We start from the raw sequence: 17,291 nt of genomic DNA on the forward strand, positions 1-17,291 counted from the left end.
CATCAAGACTAGTATTAAAAACACAAACGCACATGAAATAGAGTAAAACAGACAAGAAAAATATGTGCGCATCACACATGTATTGTTTTGTTACCTATGTGACGTGTATCCTGGTTTGTGATGTAAAAAAAAAGGTATTAGTATGTATCTCAGTCAAAAAAGAAGTCTGGAAAACAATCTTTAAGGAAAGAATGAAATCCTGCTCATGCGGTCCTTCCAGTCTGGACTGCAGTGTATCAGTGGAAACAGTAAGATGCCCCCACTGGACATAAACCAGCCAGGAGCTCATGCCCTTTTTGTTCCGACACTAAGCTAATCCTTAGGGAGCTAGGATTCTATTCTGAAATGAAAGATGGTTTTCTTGGTGGGAGAGAAATAGCTTTAAAAAAAAGAAAAAAGCCTTCTGTAGAGTTTTGTGTCCATTTTTTTTTTTTTATTAAAGATTAAGACGTTAGGTAAAATTTACTCTCTTGAGCCTACTTCCCTCCTTCTTTAAAAATGATGCTCTCTATTAAGGATTAGAGCTAATTGATCTTTACAATGTCAGTTTTGTACTCCATTTTGCAACTGCAATTATAGCCTAATTTAAGGTTATAACTCTGTTGGCCCAGAATAGCCTACAAAGGTCTTGTAGCTGCAGGGTGAATCAACTGTTTGGAATCAGTTTTCAGGAGGAAACAGGATGGCTTATTTTCTTCTTGTGTCTCTGAAAGTGACCCCATGGCTGTGGAGCTGATCTAGAACAGGGAGTGAAGGGGCAGGAAGATGCTGACCAGTTGACCGTTTTGAAATCTCTATCCCTATCTCTCTATCTCCCTCTCTCTGCCACAGCTTGGCAGGCTCTACCTTTTGTTTTTTACTTACTCTTTTGTTGGCAAGTTTCTAAAAGCACAGCAATGGCTGGGGTAAGTCAGTGTGGCATCCAGGAGGTTGGTAAATTTTTCCCTTGATGGCAGTTTTTTTAGAGAATAGGATGATGTGGCAATGAGTGTCTGGATGGACTCCAGCCCATAGCTAGGCAAGGCTTGTAATTTGGTAGAAGAAATATCCCTGAAAAATAGAAGGGAGCAAGCCTTTTTGTTTACATATTTTATACATTTGATTCATAGAATCAAACCTCCTCTCAATAATAGCATTGCTCCAGGTTCTGAGGAATCTTTTCTCCATCTTGTTTTCCCCCTAATTCTCCATTCAGTTACTCACATTAAGATTGAAATTAAAACAACAACAACAATGCTGTGTTTTTCCCCCTCATATGCACCCCATTATTCCTTTCAAGGTTGAGTGTAACTCCTTATACCTGCCATAGCATTTCTCTTGCCTCCCCCACATCCCTTTCTCCCTCTCTCCATCCCTCTCCCTTTCTCCACTTACCGGATATGAAATAACTATCGCTTTATGAGACAGCAGGCACATGCAGTGACATCAGCTTTTGTGCTCTCTCCCAGAGGGGAGATATTCGAGCTTTAGATGCCTCTGTCTTTGACTGATCAAGCCCTGCAGGGTAGGTTTTCACTAAGCACAGGCCGGTTATACTATTAAGAGCTGCTGCATGGCCTTAGCCATTATCTACCTGGGAAGCAGACTGCACATTCTCTAAAGGCAAACTGGATTCATCCGTCCAAAGCAAGCAAACAGTTGGCCATGCAAACAGAACTGTGTGGAAAGTTTAGGTCTTGTAAACAAGGTCCCAAACTCTTTGGTTTTTCTAGACTTGAGGCAATGTCCGAGAAAAATCCAAACAAGTTTGAGGAAGACAAGTCAGTGGAAATTTTAAAATCTTGCCCATCTCCTAGGTGGTTGCTGCTGATGCCCCATGAAATTTTTCCAGTAGCATAGCCCCCTTGAGGAAATTGTCTCAATACTTAGTGCCCAGCACATGGAAGGGGATCAAGAGGTGACTGATAGATGAACTTGACAACACAGAGCTAGTGTAGACCAGTGGTGGAACAGCCAGGACAGCAGAATTTACCTCAGGGGCTTCAGACTCCTGCTGCTTTTGTGTCCTTGTTGATTGAGGTAACCAGTGCTCTCATCCTGCTTTATGGAGTTATCTTGGATATGTTAGGGATAGAGCACGCAACTCTTTGCAGGCGGGTTTTTTTGTTGTGTGTGTGTGTATGTGTGTGTGTGTGTGTGTGTGTGTGTGTGTGTATGTGTTTTGCTGGGGGGATATATTTTATTATTTTTTAATTTTTTAATTTTTATTTTTATTTATTTGACAGAGATAGAGACAGCCAGCAAGAGAGGGAACACAAGCAGGGGGAGTGGGAGAGGAAGAAGCAGGCTCATAGTTGAAGAGCCTGATGTGGGGCTCGATCCCATAACGCCGGGATCACGCCCTGAGCCGAAGGCAGGCGCTTAACTGCTGTGCCACCCAGGCGCCCCATGGGGGGATATATTTTAAATTAGGATTCTGGAAAAGGCAAGGGCTCATTATAAAGGAGTAAATCTCTGATAATATATTTTCAGTCTCAGTGGAAGTCCGGGGGGGAAATATTTTTGGATTGTGGGTGGAAGGAACACTTCTAGACACCACTTACACCGTAAGGGTGTAATGAGAACAGCTGCTTGTGAAATAAGACTAGTCTGGTCAGACTGTTCTGGACAAGACAGTGCAGGTGTCTCTATTTCTCACAGTCATTTCTAAGCAAGTGGACCAAGCAGCTCTTCAAGCAAGGACTTTCAGGCAGGATGTCTTGTGACCATACTAACTTCATCATACACTTTGACCTGGAGGCAACGCTGGTTGGCTGGCTGTCCAGTGGCTGGGTCAGAGTCAGCTTGCTCTAGGAGCTCCATGACAGGGTGTGCTACACTGCAGAGTCTCAACCAACCTGTACGATTGTGAGTCTGGCATACTCTGAATATGAGACATACAGACAAGGACCCGGGGGGTGGGTAGGGTGGCAGAAGCTGAGACACAGCAGAGGAAGCAGTGGGCATGAGCCATGAGGTAGTGGAAGCAACAATCAGGAGGTTGAGTGGAGAGTAGAGAGAGAGTTAGGACTGAGAGCAGCAGAGGTTAGGAAGTTGAGAAGGTCAGAAGTTTGAGTGGTGGGAAATAGGGGGTAAACAGTCAGGGGTTGATGGTTGCAGGAATTAAGCAGTGGAGTCCGAATGGATACTGGCAGGAGCTGGTGTGTAGGTGAAGTCGGGGGTTGACAGCAGTGGGGGCTGGGAACTAGACACAGTCAGAAGTCGACAGTGGCCGGGTTGGAAGTAAAGTGGTTCTGCTGCTTGCTGACACAGCAGCTCAGCTCTGTCCAGACAAAGCACCAGGGGCAAGTCAGATCTTTGACCTTCGCATGTCCATGAGTGGATGCCAGGTGGGCAGCCCTCTATACTTGGTGTTATAGATTGAATCGTGTCTCTCCCAATTTCAAATGTGGAAGTCCTAAGCCCCCAGTACCTCAGAATGTGACTTTATTTGGACAGGAGGTCTTCGCAGAGGTATATCATGTTAAAATGAGGTCATTAGGATGAATCCAGACCCAGTATGACTGGTGTCCTTATAAAAAGAGGGACATTCAGAGACAGACAGGTACACACAGAGAATGCGAGAGTTATATTGTCACAACCAGAAGGCACAACCAGCAGCAAGGAGGGGGGCCCCGGAACAGATCCCTCCTTCACAGCCCTCAGGAGGAATGAGCCTGCTGACACCTTGAGTTCAGACTTCAAGGCTCTAGAATGGGGACAATTTCCGTCACGTAAGCCCTCCCAGTTTGCGTTACTGGTTAATGGCAGCCCTTTCACACGCGGAGGCTGAATCTCCACGGACTGGCCTGGGGACAGTGTGGCTGGACATCCTGAGCAGGCCTGGGTGGGCAGGGAAGGCAGCACCACTGTACTCACAAGATGCTAGGTCCTGTGGCCCCCCGGAAGGCTCCATTGTGCATCTTCTCCAGGTGGGCATTTTCCTTGAGCTCCCTGTGGGGAAGGACGGCGTCCTTAGTGGAGTCCGCGCTTTCATGTGTCACCAGTCAGGGCTGCACGGACACACGTGTGGAGCAGCCTGCCTGCGTGGTGCTCAGCGTTAGTGGGAGAAGGGGGACTGTAGGGAAAGCGGAAAAAGACATGCAGGGGCCGGGCACATCATCCAGTTGCTGGAGTGTGTGTGTGGCTCCACCTTTCCCCTGCAATGCCCCCCCCCCCCCCAGGTAGAATGTGTTGTCCTGCAGCTTCACGAGCTCGCCTCCTCCTGTCCTGGAGCTAAGCGAGGTGGCCGCACCCAGCTGCGCGAGGGTGAAAATGCCGCGGCCGCGCTCAAGGCTGAAGGTCCGAGGTGCAGCCTGCTCGTGTCCGCGCTCAGCCGCCCTGACCTTGCAGGTCTCGGAGCTGGCTGGCAGTCATTTACTGACGTCTGCAAATACTTGACTTCAAAAGAAAAAGGAGCGTCTATTCGAAGATACCCCTTTCATTGTGGGAATTGTACTCTTTTTCTCTCAGGTATGCATTCTCCGTGGGTAGGAAAGGGGAGGAAGAACGGCCTGCGTAGAAAATCGCCCCACACCCTGCGCGCCCCGCCCGGGGTCCTGTGCTGGGTATATGATTGTCCCCAGGTGGGCATGTTGTGGGGACAAAACAGCCACTGCTGTTAAGGTGTAGCACGGCCAAGCGCTGCTATGCGGTCGCTACCTGACGCTTCTGTCCCCGGGGGCTCCGAGCAGCTCGGGGTGAACTGCTCAGGAACAGCTAGCTTGGCCTGGCGCTGCCGAGCAGCCTCCTCTCTGGGCCTTGACCCCGGTGTCTCCGTGCCCAGGCCCCTCTCTGGGTGGGCAAGGCAGCTGGGAGAGGAGTCCCTGGGCTCAGGCTTGCCAGCCTTCTTTTGAGCACTTTCTTTCTACAAGAAAAGAGTGGTGCCTCAAAGAGCATTCTGGAACATGCTGTGATGGTTCAAGCATGGGAGCATGATTCTTCTGCGTCACCGTTAGAATGTTACAGAGCAAAACAAATACCCGACACCCGCTGTCCCCAACCCCTGCAGGATGCTTAGGCATCCTGGCTTGTCTCCTGGCTCTACATCTTCTTCATTGTCTTTCCGCATGTCTCCACATCACGCCTGCCATTTAAAAACTGCAAAAAGGGGCGCCTGGGTAGGGCAGTCGTTAAGCGTCTGCCTTCGGCTCAGGGCGTGATTCCGGCGATCTGGGATCGAGCCCCACATCGGGCTCCTCCGCTGGCAGCCTGCTTCTTCCTCTCCCACTCCCCTGCTGTGTTCCCTCTCTCGCTGGCTGTCTCTCTGTCACATAAATAAATAAAATCTTAAAAAAAAAAAAAACGTGCAAAAACCCCTGCATCTCGCTCCCTGGGTGGCTGTTTTCCACATGCTTCTACTCTGCGTTTTCCTTGGAAATCCTCAGCCCTTCCATCAGAAGGCACCGTGCGTCAGTCTCATTCAGTTCCATCCCTTGGGTGTGTTTCCACTTTCAAAGAGATGAGGTTGTCAGAGTCAACTGCTGTTTAAAATCTAAATCAAAGAAAATTTCCTTTCCAAACCTCCATGGCTCTTCTTCCTGATTTGGTTTGTTTTAATTATGTTCTGTTATGGTCATAAATCATAGAAATGGGGCTCTGTGAGCAAATAATCCTCATGTCAGCCAGGTCAAATTAATTGTTCAAATTTCATGACAGAGCATCTCACATGTTTTATTAAAACTCAGATCTTTCTGTGTACTGATAACTCTGCATTATGTAACTCAGTTAAAAATAAATTGGTCTGCCACATTTTCCTGGGGGTCACTTTCATGTTCCCAAGTGACACAGCCCTCCAGGTATGAGTAGCACAGTAGGATAACCTCTTGGAGCACAGTGGGAGAACTCCCAAACTCCACCCAGAACGTTCATAAGTGGTGTGCTCTGGGAATGGTAGGGACTGACTCTTAGAACCCTAGAGGTGTCTGAGGACAACCTGGTGCTGCTTCTTTCCATCCTGTCTGGCCTTGGTAAATAGGAAGTTCGAGGGCTTTAGTGTCATTATTCTGAACAACTTTGGACAGGCCCATTTATGGGGAAGGTGTCAGAAACTGGGTTGAATGTACAGTTTGGTTGAATGTATAGTTTGAAAATTTGCTTGGCGGTTTTAAAACCTACTTTCCCTTCCTTGCTTGGATCCTTCCGTGGGCCTCCTTCCTCGTAAAAGAGAATTCAGACTCTTCCGTTCCCTCTGAGTTCTGCGTGATTTGCTCCTGCTTCATATCCAGGTTTGTCTCATATCCGTTTCCCCTTGCTGATGACCCTCCAGCCACACTGGCCTCCTCTAGATTCCTGGAGCTTACAACTTCTTTTCTTTGCACATCCTGCTTCCTCTTCCTGTGACATACTTCTCCTCACTGTTGCCATAGTGAACTCTTTGTCACCCTCTAGGCTCAGCCTAAATATCATGTCTTTGGCGAGGCTGTCCCTGGGCACCTAACCTAAAGTCAGTCAGCCCCTGTACTCTCGCAGATCTCAGTAATGGGTTATTTCCTTCCTTGGGTATATTCCTGTCTGCAATATCTTCATTTATTTACTTGTCTTTTTGTCTGTGTCTTCTGCTAGAAGAGAAACTTCATGACTCTTTCCACTCTGCCATCTAAGACCCAGCTCCTAATGTGTGCCTAATACATCGGCGATTCTTAATAAATGTTTATTGAATGAATAAATGAATGAAATGATTTGTATTCTTGGCAAACTGATTTGTGTTCTTGGTTTCCTCTTTCTTGCAAGAGTGAGGTATGGAAGATACAGAATCTTGACTAGTTGGACTTTCTGAAGTTCACAGCCATTTTGGCATCCGTGAAGCAGCTGGGACACTGCTGACCAAGGCCCTCTGTCCTGAAGTCCTGTTGTCCCTGACCTCCCCTAGAAGTATTCTGCTGGATTTGCTTTTGCTCTGGCTTCTCTTCTTCCTCCTCTCTTATTGTCCCCCAATTTTATATTCAGTTCTCTTATTTCCCCGCTCATCCGGGTGACCTCAGCCACAAAGGCCTTCAGTTACCCCTCTATTCAGGGACCTGATGTCTGTTGCTAGCCCTGCATCTCCCACCCCCAACTTCTGTCCTTTCTGCTAACAGATGAACCTTCTTTAAGTACCCCTCACACGTTGCATCCCAGAACTTTCAACAGCTTCTCATTTTCTACAGAAGAGAATCCAAATTCTTCATGGTGGCATCTGAGGCCCTTCCTGCTTTGTCCCTAGCCCACATCTAGAACTTTCTAAAAGGTACTGTGTGCTGTTCTATGAACACATGCTTCCTCCTCTGGGCCATTCTCTTTGTTGTCCTCTGCTTGGAATGCATTTTCCTTCTCTCTTTGCCTGTCTGACTTAGGCCCAGTTCAAAGCCTATGTCTCTCATGAGGCTTTCTCTAATTTTCTTCTCTTCTGCCTTTGAAATCCCAGAGGACTCTGCTTCTCTCAGGGGAGGCATCATGCTTTGCCTTCTGTTTTAGTTACTACTTAGCGTACAGTTTATATACCATTTGGCGATGCTTCCTCTGAGGCTGTGAGCTCTTGTGGGGCAAACACCAGGGCTTATTCATCTTCATTTCCACCCCAAATATAGCATGTTCCTTCAAACACAGCTGATGCCTGGCAAACCCTTGTCGAGTGAATGAGGCATCTGAAAATACTGTGCCAGGAGAGGATACGATTTGAATTTGGCAGAAACATTCAATTGGCTAGAGTGCACTCTTCGTTACGTTCAAGTCAACAAGAAAATGAAGGAACGTTTACTCCACGATAGGAAGGTACCATTTTTTCGGGCACTTGGTATGTGCCAGACTCAGGCTATATCATAAAAATATAATCTTATTTATCATTCATTCGTTCATTTGTAGTCAATGAACTGTGCAATGTAATAAATAATAAATGAGCACATACTCTATGCGAGGCACTGGGTTAGGTACTGAGGATTCAAGACAGACCTTTTCATTTTGGTGGGGGTGTCCTCAAAACCAGCCTATTAGTGGCTCTGTTTCATGGCTGAGAATACTGTGGCTGGGATAGGTTAAGTAACTTGCTCAAGGCCAAGCTGATAAATATTGGCATTGGGGTTTGAAGCCCAGTCAGTGACCCTTAGATCTGTTCTCTTCACCACCACGCTCTGTAGCATGGTATCAGTATAATAGAGTCTTTGCTTCATATGTATAGTTAAAATGAACAGTATATTGTATAGACTTATGCTGCTCAGCTTGAGACTGGCAACATCAGCATCTCCTGTGAGCTTGTCATAATTACAAATTCTCAAGCCCTACCCTAGGCCCACTGAAGCAAAGTCTCTGGGGGTAGGGCCTAGGAATCTGTGTTTTAACAGTCTCCATGTTATTCTATGTGTGTTAAAGTCTGAAAAGCCCTGATATAGACTGTGGTTTATACAACTCATTATAAAAGCCTTTTCATTGGTTTTCCTTAATTTTGGCTTCAGTTGAGCTTTTCAGGTACTCTTAGTTTTCATTATACCCAACTGTAGGGTGATTGTCACCTATTCCGTACCTGTTATGGTTCCAAAGGCTGCAACCCAGGAGGTTTAGTGAAGGAGCCACTCTTTCAGGAAAGGAGCCATCGAAGGAAAGAGAGGTGGGGAACAATGAAGGATGCAGTTGGTAGGGATGCTCTCCTTGAGTTAAAGCTGTGAACTCTGGGGACCAGGGTGGGATATGGGGAAAGCACCAGGCCTCCTCACCCTGTGAAAAATGCACTCCATAACCCCCTTAGCAGTAGGGGGATGGGACTGTGAGAGGGCCTGTTGTGGCTGATTAGGCTGGTAACTGGGGTTACCCGATTTCTCTGCAGTGGGGCTGGGGGAAGAATTTCTTCACTGAAATCGTGCTGCTTCTAACACACCATCAACCTGAGTGAGGGGGCTAGAAAGGGAGGCTGAGAGATGAGACTAAAGTAGGGTGTTGAATATTTTAGCAAACTGTCAACTTTAATGTCTCCAGGCTGCATCTATCTTTGAAATCAGGGGGCTCTGGGGTTTCTAGCCAGCCAGTTGCCTAGTAACATGAGTGAAACACTGACGACTAGCCACTTGAAAGTTTATTTTTGTCCTGACTTAGTTGCTGAAGATTGAATGTGATCTGGTAGCTAGAGTAATATTTCATTTTTATTCATGAGCTGGGGAAATAAGCACATACTTACAGGGAAATCAGCGTCGTCCCGTTGAAGGCATGACTTTGTATTTCTTCAAACCCATTTCCATATAGTTTGCTGAAGTGAGAGGAGAGAGGATTTAGCAGTAAAAGAAGCACATTTTGGAATCACACATTCTTCCCTCTGTGACATTTATTCCTAAAATAATTACTGGCATTCACAAAATCTAGCTCTGTTTCTCTAACCTTTTGGATTCTAAGGAGCTGGTGAGTGGAGCTGGTTTTTGGTTTTGTTTTGCTTTGTTTTCGTTTCTGCTCTACTTTGGCTTCACTTCCACCAGCGGCACCATCACCGATTGGTTTGTTTATAAAGTGTTTATTAAGAGCCAGATACTTGATCAGTCATTCTACATGTATACTGTGACTTTATCCTCATTATCATTTCCAAGTCTCACTGTTGTGGTGCAGTTTGCTCAAGGTTAAAGAAAGTCGGAGTAGAAGCAGAATTAGTGGCCAGAGCCATTTGACTAACTCTCAAGTCTCGCCTCTACTTCTACAGGCCTGTGTGGCATGTGGGCTTTCTGAGAGGCTGAAATGCGGGGCAGAGGAAGGCTCCACTACTGACTTAGCTTTTCTTTTCCATGGAAAGGATTTTTTTTTTGTTTTGCTGATGCCGTATTTGGCTCCCCAACCAAGAAGATTTCGATGCCTGTAAGTGGTTCTTTAAGACCAATTAGCAGATAGTGAAATCAGTTTAGTTGGGTGCAATCAGCATTTAGCAAAATGAAATAGAACAGAATAGGACAAAATGGAAAATATTGGAGTGTGTTGCATGTAATTAGGGTAGTACTATTTATGGAATTTGTTCCACCATTTTTCTATGTTATATGTACATAAAAGTATACATACACATATATAGATACATATACGTCTGCCTAATATAAGACGTTAAGAGGCTTCTCAAGACAGCTGTTGGGAAATGCTGGAGCCAGGAATGAGCTTGGAGAGGATCAAGTGGCACACCTTCATTTTACAAAGAAGGGAAGAGACTCAGAAAGGAAAGTGACTTGTCTAAATAAAGCCCACCATAGGCAGAAATGGGACCAGAACACACTGTCTCGGGCTACGTCCAGCACAGCAGTTTCACTCTTTGTTTTCATTTTTCTTCCCTGAGATATCCACATGGGCCCTCTTCCTCCTCCTGCAGGGCTGTGCTTGATGTCATGTTCTTCGTGCAGGCTTTCTTCATTGCCCATTAAACTCCCAGCATTCCCACGTTCCCATCCCCCCTAGATTTGTGTTTCCTCTGTGGCTTTATCAGCATCTGACGTGTGATTATATCATACGCGTTCATCATCTGCCTTCCCCAGCAGAATGTAAGCTTCAGGAGAGCAAGGATTGCAAACTGTTCTGTTTCTTACGGAATCTCCTGCGTCTAGAACAGTGCCTGCCCCTTGGGAGGATTACAGTAAATATATGTTAAATGAATTGGATGAACAAATGGGTATATGTAAGATGAATTTCTTACTATAAATCATAGTCATCCAAGCACGTTTGAAAGTCACAGTCTTAGAATTATTTGTGTAAGTTCTTCATGAGCCATGATGTAATACTCAAGTGAGAAAGAGCTACGGTATAACATAAAATTAAGCTCCAGCGTCTGGCAAGAGCCTAGCTTCCCTTTACAGGGTTGCTGGTGGTTGCATGGCCACGTAGGGATGGGCTGGTGGGTGCGGCTTAAGAAACAGTTTAGACACCTTCCCCAGCTGTTCCTATTCTAGGTGGCTGTTGTCCGCAAGGGGTCTCTAGCCTTTGTTAAATAGAACAAGGATGGAATTTCGTCTTGTGGTATATGTGTAGTGCTTATGTGTGTGGGGGTAGGAGCTCAGTCAACAGGCTGGGAGGAGCAGTAGCCTTGACCTTCCACGTAAGGAACAGGCTTCTCTCGCTTCTCCTGCTGTCCTGTGCTTTCTTCTGAAATTTTGAATTTACAACTTCACCAATGAGCTCTTAACTGTACTCTGTAATGGATTATCGGGTGTCGTTTTTCAGTAGTTTTCTAGAATTTGAGGGGATAGTTACTTGGTTTATCTCTGTTGTATAATTACGTACAACCTTCTTGCCTCCTTAGCAGCTCAAAGAAAGAATTCTTTTTTTAATTTCACACTTAGACTATGATTCTTTGGCAGTCCCTTATCATTTGGGGGTTTGAATTCCTTTACAGCAATCTCTTGTAGATGAAGGAATCGTATCAGACTTTTCTCTGAACTTCTTTGAAATTGGATTTCTTAGAGTCTCGGCCAGGGTTTGTCAAAGCATTGCCCTTCCTTCATTCACTGACTCAGAATCAACTGGAGCTGCTTGCCAGAAATGCAGACTCAGACCCACCGGGCAGGTGCCCTGCAGAGCTGTGGAATCAGAATCTGGTAGTGGTGTTCCGGAATATGCACTTCTATAAAAAGCTCTCCCAGTGAGCTTGGGCATGCCACTTTGGGGCGCCTTGCCCTAGGGTACAGCATAGGATGATACAGCTCTCATCATTTCCACACGCAGATCAGATGGTTTGCTGGATAGAACTGAGTCCAGAGTCTGGTTCCCTTACTGCTTTCCCTACCTTCTAAGTGATGGAGCTATATGTATAGTGAATTGAGAAAAAGTAGCTCCTACTCTGTTTTGAGCAAAGCAAAGCTGCCATCAGTTGTCTGGATGCCCATTCCCCATCACTGTTACGTGCTGTCCTGATCCTAGTTTTGATACATATTAGGATTTTATATATATATATATTTTTAGTGGGGTTTACAATGCCATTGCTCTAAGTGCAGCTGCAAGTCTTCAGCCCAACTGTGGGGCTTGAATCCCAGCTCGCTACTTACTAGCTAAGTTACTTTAGGCAGTTACTTAACCTCTTTGTGTCTTAATTTCCTAATCTGAAAATAGGGATGATAAGAATAGTACCGACCTCAAAAGGCTGTTGGATGGATTAAAATGCTAAACATATGTTAAGCATGTAGAAATAAGTCCCGGAACACAGTAAATGCTTAATGTGTTGCCATTATTATTATTATTATTATTATTATTATTATTATTATTATTATTATATTTTATAGTAGCTCCATCTCTCTGACCAGAATAGAGGGTCTCCCTTGCCATGCTCTGGACAGGATTTCCATGAAATGTAGCAGTCCGTTTAATTGAGCTGTTGTCCACTGGGGTAGGGGCCTTCCTGTTCTTGGTGGAGCAGGTCAGTTTAGTGACCTGGGCTGCCTCACATGCACTCACTCTCCAGAGGCCCTTAAACATCTTTGGTCTGTGTTGGCATCATTGACATGCTTGTATTGGGACATTTTTCAGGTCTTTTTTTTTTTTTTTTTTTTTTAATATTCTGGGTCCTGCTTGTCCTGACTTCCCGAAGAGTGGGGCTCACTGTTTCCTTTTCAGCTGCTGCTCTTCAGCTTTGTTCTTACCAGTTGCACACAATAGAATGTGTTGCTTTGTTTTGATTAAAACAGTGGCTTTCTTACTTTGGAGAAGTTACGAATGTGAGTGGGAGGCCTCCTGCTGTCAGGCCTGCACAATGCTTTAAAATGCCCCTTAAAACATCTGGAGAGTCACTTCAGATAACTTTTTCCCCAGAACATCATGGTGTCAGAATTAAATGAGGACGGCTCCCTTTGCCTTGAGGATGCTGTCACAAGCACAGAAATGATTTTTTCCCCCTTCTGTATTACAATAGCTGCACCTTACTTTAAAGCATTGTCTGTGTTCTCTATTCAAATGTCAGTAATTGTGATTCAAAAAGAGAGAATGTCACCTTTTTATTCAAAATAAGGTTCAGGTTTTAGAACTTAATCACAGATGATACTCTCATTCTGAATGACGCCTTGAAACAAACTCCAAATATTCCTGGGGCTTTAAAAGCATTTCTAGGGTTATATTAACAGTATTAAATGGTCTGCCATGGTTTCCTTTTGGATCATGTAACCACCTAGTTTTGGGATGATTTTAAAGAAGAAAGCTTAATTTGTGTCTGCAGATCTGCAGGGTCTCAAAAAGTGGCCTCAGGGTTTCTATTTTAGAAAATATGCCACATGGTGATATATCTTTAAGCAAATTTTTATGAAATGACTAATCAGATACCTACCTAAAGAACAGGGATCCTAATTCACCACTTTCTTCTCCCTGTGGTATTTTGCTGGCATCCTTTTATACCTGAATAATTCCTGTGTATGAAGTGTATGAAGATACTTCTTGAGTGCACGCCCTGGCCGTGGTTAACTTGTATGGATAACTTGTCACCAGTCATTGTCACCAGGCCGATCTCTATATGCGGCCATGACCCTAGTTTTGAATGTTCATCAGAAGTCCCCCGTTTCTGTGGGGCTTCTAGTCTCAATGACAAGGGAATCCTCTCTCTGATGTGGGCATACCTCCTGCTTTTCAGCCGCACTGAGTTGTTATGTTTCCCTTCAAGTTCCCCTCAGCCAAGTTCATGTCATCTTATATGACTTTACCATACATAATAACAAAAAGATGACAGGCATCCAAAAGAATGATGACAGCAATGGATTATAATATATTGAATAAAATTTTTGAAAAATCTACTTCCACAGTGATACTTAAAAAAGAGAGAGATAGAGAAGGAGAGGATTCTTCTTCTTTTTTTTTTTTTTTACAGAAGAGCGCTGGTAATAAATGTAGAATGATGAACCTTAAAACTTCCATTTTGTAACTCCTTGAATAATAACCGAATAATCAGTTGATGCTGAAAGCATTAGATGAAGGGTTGTTGGCCAATGGGCTAGTTGCACCAACTCAAAGTATCCCACTATGGTTTATTATTAATGACAAAGGGAAGAATGTGCCCTTACAATGAAGATGTCTGGCAGTCACACTTTAAATGGCCAAGGAGCATGGCATGACGTATCTTCTGGTTTGATGCACTGGGAGAGACACAGAATGCCCTTTGCAGTGTTCTTGCAGAAATGTTGACCTGAATCTAATCCTGACAATACAGTCAGATGAATCCAGACAACTGGCCTGGGCTCCTTCAAGGAATTGGTGTCATAAAGAACAGAGGAAAGTGGGGGAGCAGATCTTGGTGGTGTAGGAGGTGAGGTTCGGAGGACTAATGCGTATGTGCAATGAATAAAATTTTGATTGCATTCTGAGTTTAAAAAAATTCTATAAAGGACATTTTTATTGGAATGTGGGCTATAGGTTGGACAATGTCATTAAATTCATGGTTTTTATTTTTTGGTGGGGGGGAGGTGTAATGGTGTAGTTATATAGAATGTCCCTGTTTTGGGGAGATAACATGCTGAAGTATTTAAGGTATGAAGTATCATCATATCTATAAACTTCTTTTGGATGGTTTGGCCAAAAGGAAATGTGTCGTATATACTTACATATATAGAGATGGGGTGGGTGTGGCAAGCTGCTTATAGTTGGTAAATCTTGGTAAGATGTATAGGGGTATTATTGGAAAGACAAATGGAAAGTGACTCTACTTGTCCATTGAACATTTTTAAAATAAAAAATATTTAAAAAGAGGTGATGAGACATGGTGTTTTCAGGATGGTCTTAAACAGCTGGATTGCTGAATATTGCTTTTTTTTTTTTTTAAAGATTTTATTTATTTATGTGACAGAGAGACAGCCAGCGAGAGAGGGATCACAAGCAGGGGGAGTAGGGAGGAAGAAGCAGGCTCACAGCCGAGGAGCCCGATGTGGGACTCGATCCCAGAACACCGGGATCACGCCCTGAGCCGAAGGCAGACGCTTAACGACTGCGCTACCCAGGTGCCCCTGAATATTTGCTTTTAATCGTGGTGGTGCCATGTATTTGACACGATGCGATTGAATTTGCACAAGGAGATATCAATAATCCCATTGGGTACTCAGAGACAGAGCCATGTGTGGGTGGTATAAGTTGACTAAGGGTCATTAGACACAGGCCCAGGACTAGAACCCAGGCTTTCCGTTCCAACACCCAGCAGTCCTTTTAGTGTGGCTTATCACAGGTGCAGCCTGGACTCTTGCCATCCTTTGCCAGGCATTCTTTTCCTGAGAATTAGTTGCCATGACCTTTCCTTTTTTTTTGTGGAGTCCAGACGTGAATCAAAGTTGTCTCTTTTTTGAGACTGGTATGACCAGTCATCTAGAATATTTCAAAGGTGGTGTAGCCAAAGCCTGCTCGCTCAGGGGGTTCATTTCAAGGTGGCCTCTTGAGGAGATTTAATGAAAAGCCAAAGTGGCTATAAAGGGACATAAGAGTATAATGCATAGTTTTAGCATTAGCCCCCCTGAGCTTCTCCAGCATCAAGTGAAGTGTTTTGTTTTCATTAAATGAGCTCACAGTTGATAAAGATTTGGGTGAGGGGAGGGCAGGAAAGGTTCCACAAAAAGCCAAATCTCAAATACTACTAATAATGACGACAGAAGGCCTGCTTTCATTCTTTTCTAATTAGGGAGTTGAACTTTATAGCTGAGAAAATAAGGCTTTCCTCTTTAAGTGTAATACCCTTTTTCCAACAGGGCTCTCCGCAGGGTCCTTCACTTACAGAAGGGCCCATTCAGCTGAGAACAAGTGCCAAGCAAATGACTAATCACTCCCCTTCCAGATGAAGGGCTGAGAGTGAGGAGGGGGATGGAAGTACAATGCCCCCTGGGCCCACTAGGAGAGATGAATCTGCAATCCTCATTAACTTCAGAGGTGGGGCAATTATGCCCTGCTGGTAGGCACTATTCTTCTTAAAATCATAACTAACATAAATTAATGGCCCCATAATAAAAAATACTGTGCAGCTCTCATGTGCACATGCTGAAATGTGATGAGTGAAAGGAATCTGTGGTTGTTCCTTGAGTTTGGTGGGGTGCTCCAGTCTGGGGAGCTGACAGGGGGCTGTGGATCATCCCAATATTTGTTTTCTTCTTGATCGTTCTCCACATCTTCTGTCTTTTCATTCATTCCATTTCCACTTCATTCTTCTGGCTGTACATTTACCTGGGACAGGTATCATTTGGGTCCTGATTATTTTTAGATTTAGGTCAAATTCGAAGTCTTGGATATTTGTGATCTTTGAATAAAGGCTACTCTATTGGGTGGTTTCTTTTTATCACTTTTGTCAGAGTTACTTCTAAGCTTTTACTCCTTTATTCCAGCATTCAAGACTCAGCAAGCCATTGTCCCCTCCACCCCTGCCATTTAGCTAAACCTATTTCCTGTTTCTTAAGCTGGGTGTGTACTCCCCAATCAGTAAGACATATCCTGTTGTCCTCTTTCCCACAGCCATGCTTTTGCTCATGATGTCCTTTCACTTAGACTACTCACTCCCCTTTTCTCGGTGTATGGTACCATGTAATGGTTAAGACTGTGATTCTGGAGCCAGAAGGGTCTAAATCTTCACCCTGGGCAAATTACTTAATCTCAGAGTACCTTGGTTTCCTCATCTAAAAATCGTACTGATAGTCCCTACTTTATAGGGTTGCAGTGAAATGTAAATGAGTTTTAAAAAAAGTACTTAAAAACAGTGCAGGCCTTTACTAAGTGCTGTATAAATATTAGCTGCTATTATCACATTTACCCATACCAATGTTGCTGAAACTACAAGGTCTAACTCAAGTCTCAGCTCCACCGTGCAGCCTCCTCTGACTTATCCAGTCCAAGAGGACTTCTCCAAGACTTCTCATTTCTGCATAACATAAACTCTCACAGTGAATATCTACTGGTTTGTAATATTCTTTCATTATTTCAGGTTTGCCCCCATACTTTCTCTATTTCCTCATAATTGAGATTCTGAGCAACTTGGGAACATGAATTGTATATCTTTTGTGTTCTCACTAAAGACATAGGAAGACCCCAAATCCTAAGGTCTGTGGTACCTCCCCATGCCGTCTTTGCTCTGTCTCTGATGGGGAATGTGATAAATGAGTAGTTCTAGATACATGCATGGTGAGTTGGAAATACTTTATAAATAGAGCTGGAAGAGCTTTAGTGTGTGAGGGAAGTAGAGGAGCAGAAAGGCTGTAGAGAAGATTTTCTAGGATCTCCTATCTCTTTCCTATTGTTTAAGAGCTGCAAATAAAGAATTTATCTTGAAAAAAAGATTTTTTTTTTTTTTTTGGTTGCTGCTCCGTATTCCTTTCACTACAGTACTCTGAGGTGGAGGCACATGGGCTATAGCTTTGTAACATGACAGTTATATGTGTGGAATTGTA

General features: G+C 44.2%; 1 protein-coding gene across 3 annotated transcripts in view; it reads right to left on the reverse strand.

The window, feature by feature from the left end:
* The window catches only part of LHCGR (luteinizing hormone/choriogonadotropin receptor), a 57,578-nt gene that overhangs the window by 13,098 nt on the left and 27,189 nt on the right, over window positions 1-17,291 (reverse strand). Inside the window, exons 7-9 of one of the 3 annotated variants that reach the window (XM_045787957.2) lie at window positions 9,125-9,193; window positions 3,859-3,933; window positions 865-1,050 (exon numbers count right to left, since the gene is read on the reverse strand). In XM_045787957.2, coding sequence (XP_045643913.1) covers window positions 865-1,050; window positions 3,859-3,933; window positions 9,125-9,193 — 330 coding nt within the window. The remainder of the gene's footprint in view (window positions 1-864; window positions 1,051-3,858; window positions 3,934-9,124; window positions 9,194-17,291) is intronic. The other 2 variants (XM_087863374.1, XM_087863375.1) reach the window with 2 other exon arrangements.

The sequence above is a fragment of the Ursus americanus genome, chromosome 7 (genome assembly GCF_024610735.1).
Source record: "Ursus americanus isolate L20-20 chromosome 7, mUrsAme1.1.p, whole genome shotgun sequence".
Lineage (NCBI taxonomy): Eukaryota > Metazoa > Chordata > Mammalia > Carnivora > Ursidae > Ursus > Ursus americanus.